The sequence below is a fragment of the Talpa europaea genome (genome assembly GCF_964194135.1).
Source record: "Talpa europaea genome assembly, chromosome: 14".
Classification (NCBI taxonomy): Eukaryota; Metazoa; Chordata; class Mammalia; order Eulipotyphla; family Talpidae; genus Talpa; species Talpa europaea.
The window spans coordinates 26319310-26330898 of NC_140082.1; the positions used below are offsets into that span (position 1 = coordinate 26319310).

The window sequence follows — 11589 nt, forward strand, 5'->3', positions numbered from 1 at the left end:
AGTGAAGCAATAGGGCAAGCATCAGAACCAAACTCAGACATAGCAGGGTTGTGAGGGTTGTTGAAATTATCAGAACAGGAATTTTTAAAGCTATGATTAATATGCTAAGAATTCTATGCATGAACAGATGGGTAAAGTAAGGAGAAAGACGGAAATTCTAAAAAGAAATCATAAATAAATACTAGAGGTGAAAAGTATTAGTAGTAATGAAGAATGTTTTTAATGGAATCTTTAGTAGACAGGATACCATAAAGGAAACAATTTCTAAGCTGAAAATGTAGCAACAGACACTTCTGAAATTTAAAAGCAAAAAGAAATAGACTGGGGGGGTGGGGCGGGGTGGAAAGAGAACTGGAACAGATAACCCAACAACAACTATACTTAACTATAGTACGTGTAACTACTATAACGTAAACCTATAGCATAACTGCTATAACACAGGAATAATCAGAATACCAGAGGGGAAAAAAAGAAACAGAACAAATATTTGAAGAAGTAAAAACAAGAATTTCCCCACGGGTCTGAGACCACATAGCAGAACTAAATAATACCATCAATCAAATGTATATAATTAACAATTGTAGACTTCATTCAACAACAGTAAACACATTCTTCTCAACCTCACATTGCAGTCACCAAAGCAGACCACATTCTGGGTCATAAAGTACACCATAACAAATTTAAAAATCTATAAATCATTTGTCTGTCCACAAACTACAAGGAATTAAATTAGTAATTATTAACAAAAAGATAGCTGGAAAATCAAAGTATGTGAAGATTAAACACACTTCTAAATAATATATAGGTCAAATAAGAAATCTCCAGAGAAATTTTAAAATATTCTGAACAAAAATGAAAGCACAAGTTACCAAATTTTGTAGGATACAGTTGTAAGTAATACTTAGCAAGGAGTTTATAACAATGAATGCATTTATTAGAAAAGATCTAAAATAAGTAACAAATTTCCACCTTAGAAAACTAAAAAAACAGCATATTAAATTCAGACATGAATTAGGGTGGGAAATAAATGAAACTGAATACATAAAATAGAGAAAAATCAATACAACCAAAAGTTGGTTCTTTGTAAAGATCAATAAAAATGATAAGCTAGGCTAACTTTAAAAAGAGAGAAGACACAAATTACTAAAATCATATTTGAAAGAGGGAATATCGCTACATATTTCATGGACATTAAAATGACAAAAGGAATATTACTAAGGTTCAGTAGCACTGAAAGAGTTATGGGAACCCCCAATTGATATCTAGTCAGACAGAAGTAAAAGTTAACACCTGTACAGCAGTTTAGAGTAGGATTTGGGCCAATCTTGTTAGACTTTCTGATCTGTGGGAACTGACACTATCACCTGGTGATAGTGTGAGAACTGAGTTAAATTTGTTAATCAGTCAGCATCCACTGAGAGTTAGAAAAATGCCCAACCGGGTTGAGAAACCACACATTGAAATTATAAACTCTATGCCCACAAATTTGATAACCTAGACAAAATGGATAAATTCCTTGAAAGACACATATACCAGAAAATACAAAAGAGGACAATGGACAATCTGAACCCAATACTGGGTTGTATTCTACTGAGTAATATTTTGAAGAAAACTGATTGGCTATTGAAACACTTTTCCTCCTTCTTAGTTGCTTGGATGTTCTTGGAAGCTGTTTCTTACAAATGTTTTTTAAGGTGATTCTTTCATTTGGATACACTGGCTTTTTTCCATGTCAGAATACAACCATATTTTGGATAATGCCAGTAAAAAAGAAAAGATATCATAGGATAAAATCTAGATGATCTGGGATATGGTGAGGAGGTGAGGACATTACTTGGTATAAAACACCAAGCACATGATCCATTAAGGAAATAAATGATAATCTGGACTTCATTAAAATTAAAAACTTCTTTCCGAAAGACACTGTCAAGAAAAGAGAAGATAAGCAACAAACCAGAAAAAAAGGACTTGCAAAACAAGTCTGATACAGGAATATGAGGCTAAATATCTAAAGAACTCTTAAAGTTCAAATAGAAGCAGCAACCCAATTTTAAAATGCACAAAAGTCCTGAACAGGTACCTTACCAAATAAAGATTTGGCAATTAAATACATCATAAAGGAATTAAGCAACTGCATAAGTGTTGATACCTGCTGTGCAGAAAGCAGTTAAGATAGCAAGTCTGACTGGTAGCCTTTAAATGTCTTACAAACACTCTCTGGTGTATGAGAACTTGAATTTCAAGAGAGTTTCTCACCCTTCTCAAACTAAGGAGAGTGGTTAACTATGCCTAAGCTGGTCCTCCAAACAATACAGCTTATATTGAACAACTGTTCTCCTTCTGGGAGTCTGGAGTTTGGGTGCTTGCCAAGCAGAGTATGCCTCCCAATAACATCCCTTGTTGGCAACATTTCACACATGTTGTCACAATGAATTGCTAAACAATATCCTGTGTGACTCCACTGACAAAGGACCCTTGGGAGCTTGAGCCTGGTTTCCCCAGACTTCAACCCACGTGCCTTTTCACTTTGCTGACTGTCCTTTCACTGTAATAAATCAGAGCTGTGAGTATGACAATCTTGTGAATCCTAGAAATTGAAGTGACTATGGGATCCTCCTCACAAAATATCTGCCTGTACAGAAATTATTCTGTTCCACTCCCACCCTCATTCATACCATACCAGGGAACAGATTACAAAACACTGCTTGCTTACTGCATGTTAGCCCCAGAAGTAAAATCTGAAGACAGTACTTTGGCAGGAGGGAGAGAGGTTCCATAGAAAATGTCATACCAGGTCAACCAATAATACGCTTTAAAGTCAAAAAGGTCTAACCACTTAACCAGAGCTTCCAATGTGCTTTCTACATCTCTAGTATTAACTACGAGCAGACAACCAAGGATTATCAACTATCTGAGAAAATCTAACATGGACAATAAAGGTAAATATAGGAAAAAAGAAGATAAACTTAGAAGAACAAGAGGCAATGTTAGCGGGGGGAAAATCTTTGAAAAGAAATTATTATCTTCTGAAACAAAAACTATATAGAAATAGAAAATAAGCTGTCTTGACTAGAGCTACATAACTCAAAGAACAGTTATGTTTTAAAAAAATAAATAACACCACCAAGATCCTCACTTATATTCTCAGTTTTTTAAATCTGAGATGTTTGGGGAGTAGGAAGTCTTACCCCTACCAAGATTCTCAGATATAATGGTTGGTCTTGGTGATGTGATAATGAAATTTCTGCTCCTCTCCTCCACTCAATGCCCTATTGCCTATTTCAACAGAGGACACACATTTTGATCCACTCCTGAGCACTGGAGGTAGGCCACAGTCAGTTTAAGAGCATAAAAGAGAAAGCAACCAACTCTCTGTATTCTTTGCAGGCTTACAATACTTGGTCCATAGCACATGCCCATGGATACAGCAATACCTACCAGTTTCTGTCACCACCATTGGAGAACCTGACTAAGGCTGCACTGGGTGATAAATACAAACAGTAGGAGGTAGGATGCCTAGTCCTAGTCAACCCCCATCTTCTAAAATGAAATAACAAAAGCATGTTATTCATTCAAATGGACTGCTTATTAGAATTAATACAACTATCCAAAATACCTGAGATCTTGCAGAGGGGACTTATTTACAGGAAAGTATAAAATATGGGTATATATTCAACAAAATAGAATAAATGTTTAGTCTATGCCAATCCTGATCTGAATTAGTTTATACTCTAAAAAAGGAAATGAAACCAGCAGAGACCTAGATATAAAATAGTAAAAGTGTCACAGAAAATACAAAGCCTGACGCAAGTTAGAAAAAAGGAAAATACCTAGCAGGAGAGAAAAGGAGTCTCAGGAAAGGTTTCTTGATATACCTAGAAACTAAGATAGAAGAAATAATAATGAACTCTCTTGTTTCCACTGAAGTGAATAATACAGCAGAGCAAAGTTATGAAACAGGAGATGTACAATGAAGAATCTAGGATGACTGAAATACAAACCACTTTGTGAAAGGTTGGAGCCACTCTTAGACCTAAATTACCAGATGAAATGTTTTTATTAATTCAAGAGAGCCAAAAAAGAACTAGGAAATAATCTGATTGGAGCTCAGCTTTCAGGAAAAAAAGCAAATCTACTGTCAATACATAAAAATGGCTTGGAAAAGGAAAAAGAAGAAAACACAATGAGAAACTAACATTACTCTGGAAACTACATGAGTTACTAAGAAAGCAAATGTTGAAATACTGTTTAATTTTGTTCTGGTTGGTGGGTATGCCAAGAATAACTGAGTCAAACTTACCTGTCATTATTTCAAGTTTCCATATTATGTTGTAAGAAAATCACAACAATTCTATTTTGGATAATTTTTTCAATGGCCATGTTCTCAGCTCAATAAACACTAAATCTAATTATATAACTACAATATAAATCTAAAAGTCATAGGCCACAAAGACCTCTAGTAGCATCTACTTCAATGGTTTCTGAATTTTACTTTACATTGCAGAAACCCTTCACAATGTAATTCTGACACAGCTACCAGAGCTAACATAGACTTCATGGATTGAAGGTACAGCAATCCCTAAGTATCTCACTTCAGATACTAGCAATAAGTTCAAGAGTTCCTAGGCCACATGTACTTCTGAAGAACTGCCTACAAATTCACACTACTCCCTCAATATCAATAATTCACTGTAACAACTCACAGAACTTAGGGAAGCACTTATGATTATAGATTTATTATAAAAGATGCAAACCTGAATCAGCCAATGGAGAAAAGCATAGGGCTGGGTCTGGGAGGTCATAAACATAAAGCTTTTGTGCCCTTAAGGAACACCACCATCCTGGCATAGCCATGTATTACCACCAACCAGGAATCTCAACCCAGCTTCCAGAACTGATATTGGGAGTTTATTGTAAAGGCATGATTGACTAAAGGATTGGCTTTCCTGGAACTCAATCTCCAGGCCCCTTCTCCCTCCCTGGAGATCTTGGCTGATATGTGACCCAAAGACCAACCAACCATCTAATCATAAGGTCGGTCCTACGATAACCAGAGGCCAGTCTCCAGGTTTAATCATCTCATTAGCATAAACTAAAGTACTGTTCTCAAGAGCCTACCACATAGAAAGATGTTCCTATCATTCAGGAAATTCTGACAATTTGAAGTCTCCTTCCACCAGAAAATGGTGACAAAGACCAGTTAAATTCTTTATGATTCAGCCCTCTTTTATAAAAAAGAAGGAAAAACCTTAAAAGAAACCCAGTATGTAAAACAAATCCAAATAAAATTACTCTAAATGAGGAGTCCCATAATCCTGCCACAGAGACACTACATCCCTCTGAAGACCAAGAAGATTGAGTGAGTCATACTTAACAGTATCTTTCATTCTAACATTTACTTCATTTTTGAAAAGGAAAGCAAGTCATTTACTTGATCTGGTAGTGCATTTGAATAATTGATGCATCATTCTTACTGACTGAAAGCCAAGCAGCCTTTTTTAAAATGTATAGTTCATTTTTTTAAAGTACACACATAAAACTTAAAATCTATCTCACCTTACTTAAAAATATAATAACCAAGTTTATTTAAACTTATTTAAAAAGCTTATAGATCAGGTGCTATCCCTAAGATACTAAGGATAGAAATAAAAAGTTCTCATCCTTTGGGAGTCTATATCACACACAGGAGTCAATCAATCAGCCAATCAATGTCAGGTAGTTGAGTACTATAAAGAAAAGCAAAATGGAACAGGGCAACAAAATGAGAGGACAGAGGTAGATATTTCTCACAAAAGCTAATTAGGGGAAAGACTCTGAAACTAATTTGAACAGTCTTATATGATGTGATGGACATCAAGACATTCAAATAACTAAGGTAAGACTATCCCAGGCAAAGAAAACAGCACAATACAGATAAAAAGGGAGGAATAAGCCTAAGAGTATTTAGATTCAAGAAGCTTAGAGTGATAGTATCTAGAGATCATCATCACATCAGACACAAGAGGTTAGATTGTGGGTCACTTTAATATAGTTTCTCTGCCCTATAAGTGAGATGGGAAGCTCGAAGGGTTTGTAGCAGGTAAGTAGCATTATCTAACGTTTTGCAAAGATCACTGACCTTTGTAGATGAGAACTAATTGTAAGGGGCAATCAGATGCATACTAGAAGTCTCTTGGCATAGTCTATGAAAGAGACAAGATGACTGGCCAAAGATAATTAATAATGAAATTTTGGACATATTTTCAAGGTAGAGCCAAAAATTCTTGCAGATATAATAAAGGTGGCACCAAAAAAAAAAAAAAGAAAAAGAAAAAAGAAAAGAAAAGAAAAAAAGGAATGGATATAGAGTATGAAAGAAAAAGATAATCAATGGTGACTCCTGGATAGGAAATAGTGTGAAATGGGGGCAATGTGAAATGAAGCAGACCACCCAAGGCCTAAGCTTGAGTTAGCTCAGGAGGACAAGTTAGGGCTGTGGGAAAATTCCAGGCCAAAACAATAGAGGCCAGGTTCCCATCAAAAATAAGATGTATGTACCCTTTGTACCTGAAACATGGGATGTGGTGAAGCACTCCACTGTTTGCAACAACAGAGTATGGCTTCTGTAACCCGCTTGCTATGGTAACTGTAAACTCACAGGTGCAGTTTTTGGTTTTAAAAACCCTTATCACCCCTTGCTCGGGGCTGCTCCCTACAAGAGGGACAGTTGCCAGCCGGCTAATAGAGGCTTTGTTTAAATTTGATTTAGACTCGGGTCTGTGTCTAGGGGGAGACTCTACAACAATAGTAATGGTGCCATCAATTAATATAAGCAAGATGAGAGAATGAGTAGGTGGGGAAAGAAACTAAGAAATTATCTCTGGATCCCATGATAAAGATAACAAAAGAGGTATAAAGTATATAAACAAATAGCCCAATCACAAAGTTGGTAAGCAGCTAACCTGGGAATGCAAACCAGGCTGTGTAGCTCCAAGCTGAGCAAACTAATTTGCCTCTTAATACTGTGAGAAGACAATGGTGAAGAAGAGGCTTTAGTACTTAGCACCAGTTAAGTTCAACATCTGGAAATAACAAAAAGAGGGAAGTCAAAAAGACTTAAAGAGCTAAGCAGAAAACTAGAAAAAGTTTGGGAATCTTGGAAACCAAATGAATAAAGTATACTAAAATGGAATGCTAAGAAAACAAAGAAATGAAGTAAGATTTGACCATAATATTTGGCAAGAATGGAAGTCACTAGGGACTTTGAAATAACAGCTTGATGGAATAAGTTATCTTTACAATTCAAAAGCTGAACTTGACAAGAAAATGAATATCCAAAATGAGATTCATCCACTTAATAAATGTTTACTGAATGTTTACTAGTTCCATCAGACAATGGTCTATATGCTAGGGATATAGCAGGGAATGAGTCAAATGAAAATCCCTTTCTTCATGGATAGAAGTGAAAAGAGTGTTACACCGGAGAAACCAAAAATCACATTTGTGCTTATGGTAGCCAGTGCCATAGGGAAGCCCAATTTCCCCATGGGGCTGACTAACCACAGATGGCTCTGTCCTAAATCACGTTGGGCGCCAAATCTGTTATAGGACAGGGAGAGGGGCAGCCCAAACCCCGCAAACCTGCCTATTCTAAATGGGTTCTGCCATCCGCCGCATCAACACAAAACATAGGAGACTTTAATGGGAAGGAACTTTAATAAAACTAGGAAACAATACAGGAAAGGCAAAGAGTCTAGTTTCTAAGTGAAGCACCCAAAGTTACCCGTCCCCTCGTGGGTAAAAGTCCATCCAAATGGGAATGGCCCAGAGCAAGGCCCCAAAGCCTGCCATGAGTCTAAAGCACCTTCCAGTGGGGACCCACAGCAAAGGGTCAGAAACAATCAGACAAGCCCAGAAGGAAAAGAGCAAAATCAACATCAAGATAAAAGCTGCCATTGTCACCTCCCCACGGGTATCACCCACATCTGTGTCACCCAGTCCACGACCAAAAGACAAGCGCAGTTTCTTCACATGTCTCTAGGCTCCATGCGCCTCCTCCAGGTCTCCTGGCTCCATCCTGCTTCCTTCCTCAGTCTCTTCTTCAGTTTCTCCTCTTCCTGCTCAGCTCCACCCTCCCTTGGGTGGGGCAGGGAACCTCCCCCTTTCCTGGGGACCACCCTGTTACAATAGCACCAACATTCTGCCTCTTTAAATGAAATGTTATACTGCACAAATCATTTGTCAATTTCTGATTCACAGTTTCAGTATAAACATAAAGCTGAAAACAATTTTGGAAAAAGTACAAAAGCATATACATGTTAAGTGATGAATTATATCAAATAAATTAGTGGGAATACTTTAAAATCAGACATACTCATGGACAGAGTGAGAAGGAATACATACTATATACTCTGTATCCTATACAATAAAAAATTTGCCAGGAGAATCTATTCTACTCTATTCCAGGATTATTTACTGGGAGTCTGAGAGGTCTTAGATAATCTTTCATGATATTTTGATAACTGGTTCATAAGGAAAGAATTGATCCAGATACCAAACATTAATCAACATTTATTGGCAACTATCATGTAGCAACAAATGAAATAATTAAGGACCATAATACAGGATATAATTATCTTCAATACTAATTTAGTTAAAAACAAAAAATCTTACAGGAGTTTGGAAAAAGAGTGGAGGGTATGATAGAAAAAAGGTGCTCAATTAAGGTGCTATTTTGTCCCCCAGGAGATGTTTAGCAATGCCTGTAAACTTTCTAAATTGTATCTGGGAGCTGGGTAGTGGAGAGGATGTGCCACTGACATCTAGTAAACACAGGCCAGGGATGCTATTAAACACACTACATTGTAAATGGATTAAACTCTAGATCAAAGACATTTATATGGTCCAAATAGTCAACAGCATCATTACTGATAAACTCTAGGCTGAAGCAATCTGGAAATGATTTGGCTATAATGAGTTTCAATTTTGAACTGACCTTCAAGCATGAGGACATGCAGAAAGGTAAAAAAACTAACAGAAGCAAAAGCATAAGAGCAAGGAGTCTGTGCTTAAAACTGAGTGGTGGAAGTACTGAGAAAGGATTTAACATTAACAAATCTACCTGAATGCAATGGAAATGTTTACACAAATTGTCAATAGGATTTAAATGTGACTGGATAGCGGCTATTTAGGTCATCTATATGGTCACAAAAATAAGACAAAGGTGCTAGAAACTGAATAACCAGGTATTCAGAAGTCATCTTATTTGAAGTATTTGCCCTAGAAATTAATGTATTAAACTGCTTGACAGCAGTAACCATGTCTTGTTCATCACTCTCCTCTTTTAAGCCTCTAAGCAGTGTCCTGTATAGTGTATGCTGAGTGCTTATTAAATTAAATGCAATTTTACAATTAATTATTAAGTATTATTGGAGAGCTCTAACGTTCCATCCCCTGCTATTTTCAGGATATTCATTTAAATTGGAAAACAACAAGAAACTATCACTTAATATTCATTAGTAGGTACTACATTAAAGCACTGTAATTGGTCTTCTACACATATTTTATTTAATTGCAACAGAATGTATTTTTCCTTTTCTAAAGGAATAGGAGAGTGGGACTCAACAGAGTGTAAGAAACTTACCCATAATTTCACTCTGAGCTAAGAAGCCACAGAGATACAGAACTGAACCCTTTCCTACTCTAAGTTTTGATGATGTGCTGTAAGGAAGAGTTAAAAAATCAAAATTCAGCACCCACCCTTCACAATAAAAACATGCAAGGACATAAAGCAGTTCCACAAAGTTGCCCTAGTTCCTTACCACAGCAAATTTTGTCTTAAAGAACTTGTGCATGGTAGTTCCAATGTGTCAGGGCAATTCCTAAGTGCATTCAAATCATCCCAATCTTCCTAGGAACCCAAACCCCTGTAATTATTACCCTTAGAAACCTTCCTGGTGAATACACACAAAAAAGCTAACCTGTCCACTTGGTTTCGTCAGTGCATAAAAGCAATGAGTCAGAAAAAAAACAGCATTTCAAACTCAAAACCAGTTCAGATTCCAGGTGCCTGTCAACACTTAAAAAGTGCAGACTTAGCCGAAGGAAGGCAAGGCAGTGGTTCGGGTCATAACTCCGTTTCAGTTTTTGCCAAGTATTCCATTTTTCATCTCTCCCAACATTTTTTCAGTCTATTCTTTGCCAGAAACTATCCCCATTAGAGTTACAATAAAAAAAAAAATTAAATCCTCCAAGGACTCTAACCTGAAACATTCTGCTTGTTCCAAAGGGTAAGCATTTTGTCCAGAGAAACACTTCCAGGCTTACAAGTCTACCCTAGCCGAGGTACCCCTGAGCCCGCAGTTCTGTCCCAACACCAGATGCCACACCAGCTGCTCCTCCCAGGCCTGCACATCCCCCTTTAAGGAGTTCTGTCCAAACCCACAGGACTAGCTCAAGGCCCATCTCGCAGGCTCTGGGTCCCAAATCTCTCAACGAGGATACGCCAAGCCCCCCAACAACCTCCAAACTCTGAAAGAAGGGGCCTCAGAGAAAGGGGCGAGGATGGTCTGAGCCCGGCGGTCCCGGCTGCGCGCGGAGAAGGGGCAGAGTGGGCTTGCCACGAGCGGGGGGTGGCCCGAGAGCCGCCAAAGCACTTACCCACATCCTGATCGAAGGGATTAGTAGCAAAGAGAGGCATCTCCACTGCGTGCCGAGGTGTCCGCAGGGACTCCCCCTCGACACCACGGGATTCAGGGTGCGACGCAGGAAGAAAGACTCCTCAGGCAAAAACAGCAACAGACTCGGACCCTACAGGGTCCGCCGCAGCTCCTCCTCTCACCGACCCCCAGCAACCAAGGCAGCGGCGGCGGCAACAACGAAGGAGCAGAAAAAGGCCCCCGCGCGGTGCCTGTCGGGAACAGGGGCGCCCTCGGCGCTGCCTGCTCAGAACCTACACAGAATCTGCCCCGCCAAAGCAGATCCGAACAAGACGCCCCCTCCGCCGGACCCCGCTTTTGATAGTTCACACTGGAGAGTCAGAGTAGTGCCTGTGTTTTTGGCTTTTGCCTTAGACAGGCGTCTCCGGAAGACGGGGTCCTTCAGGCGTGCCCAAGCCATCTAGAGACCCCAGGCGTGAATCAGATGGGGAGAAAGGAAAGGGGTCGCGTCTGAGTCAGTTGTCATAACTTTGTATCCTTTTCAGAGGAGAATGGGAGCTCCGTTTGGGGTCGTCTAAATAAAAAGTCAATGAGTCCAGTTCGCTGTCTGAGGTGACAGGAAACTTGCTTGGATGCAGTCATGTGAGCTGCAGGGATTGGCTTGAGTCCGTAAAGGGGAGTATCGGGGTGCGCTGCTCCCTCGGCGAGGCTGAGGTAACGCTGGCACCTTCCCCAGAGTCCCTGAGCGCCCGGCTTGAGAATCTCTGTGGGGAGCTCATCAAGTTGGGCGTTGGCACTTATTGAGTGACTAACTTTGCAGTTACTCAGCAGCTGTGATGATTAAAAAAGTGAGTTTCACGATCCAAGAATGACTGACAGAACCCTCTCCTTTACCTCCCACCCCATGAGGACCAAATAAAGAAAAAATGAACTAGAAATTAGATAGTGGTTC

General features: G+C 39.0%; 1 protein-coding gene across 2 annotated transcripts in view; it reads right to left on the reverse strand.

Moving 5' to 3' along the window:
- The window catches only part of STAM (signal transducing adaptor molecule), a gene marked incomplete at both ends in the record, with an annotated part of 55723 nt that extends 45045 nt beyond the window's left edge, over positions 1-10678 (reverse strand). For both annotated transcript variants that reach the window (XM_084254234.1, XM_084254233.1), the window contains one exon: positions 10639-10678. In XM_084254234.1, coding sequence (XP_084110360.1) covers positions 10639-10678 — 40 coding nt within the window. The remainder of the gene's footprint in view (positions 1-10638) is intronic.
- Positions 10679-11589: the final 911 nt, after the last annotated feature.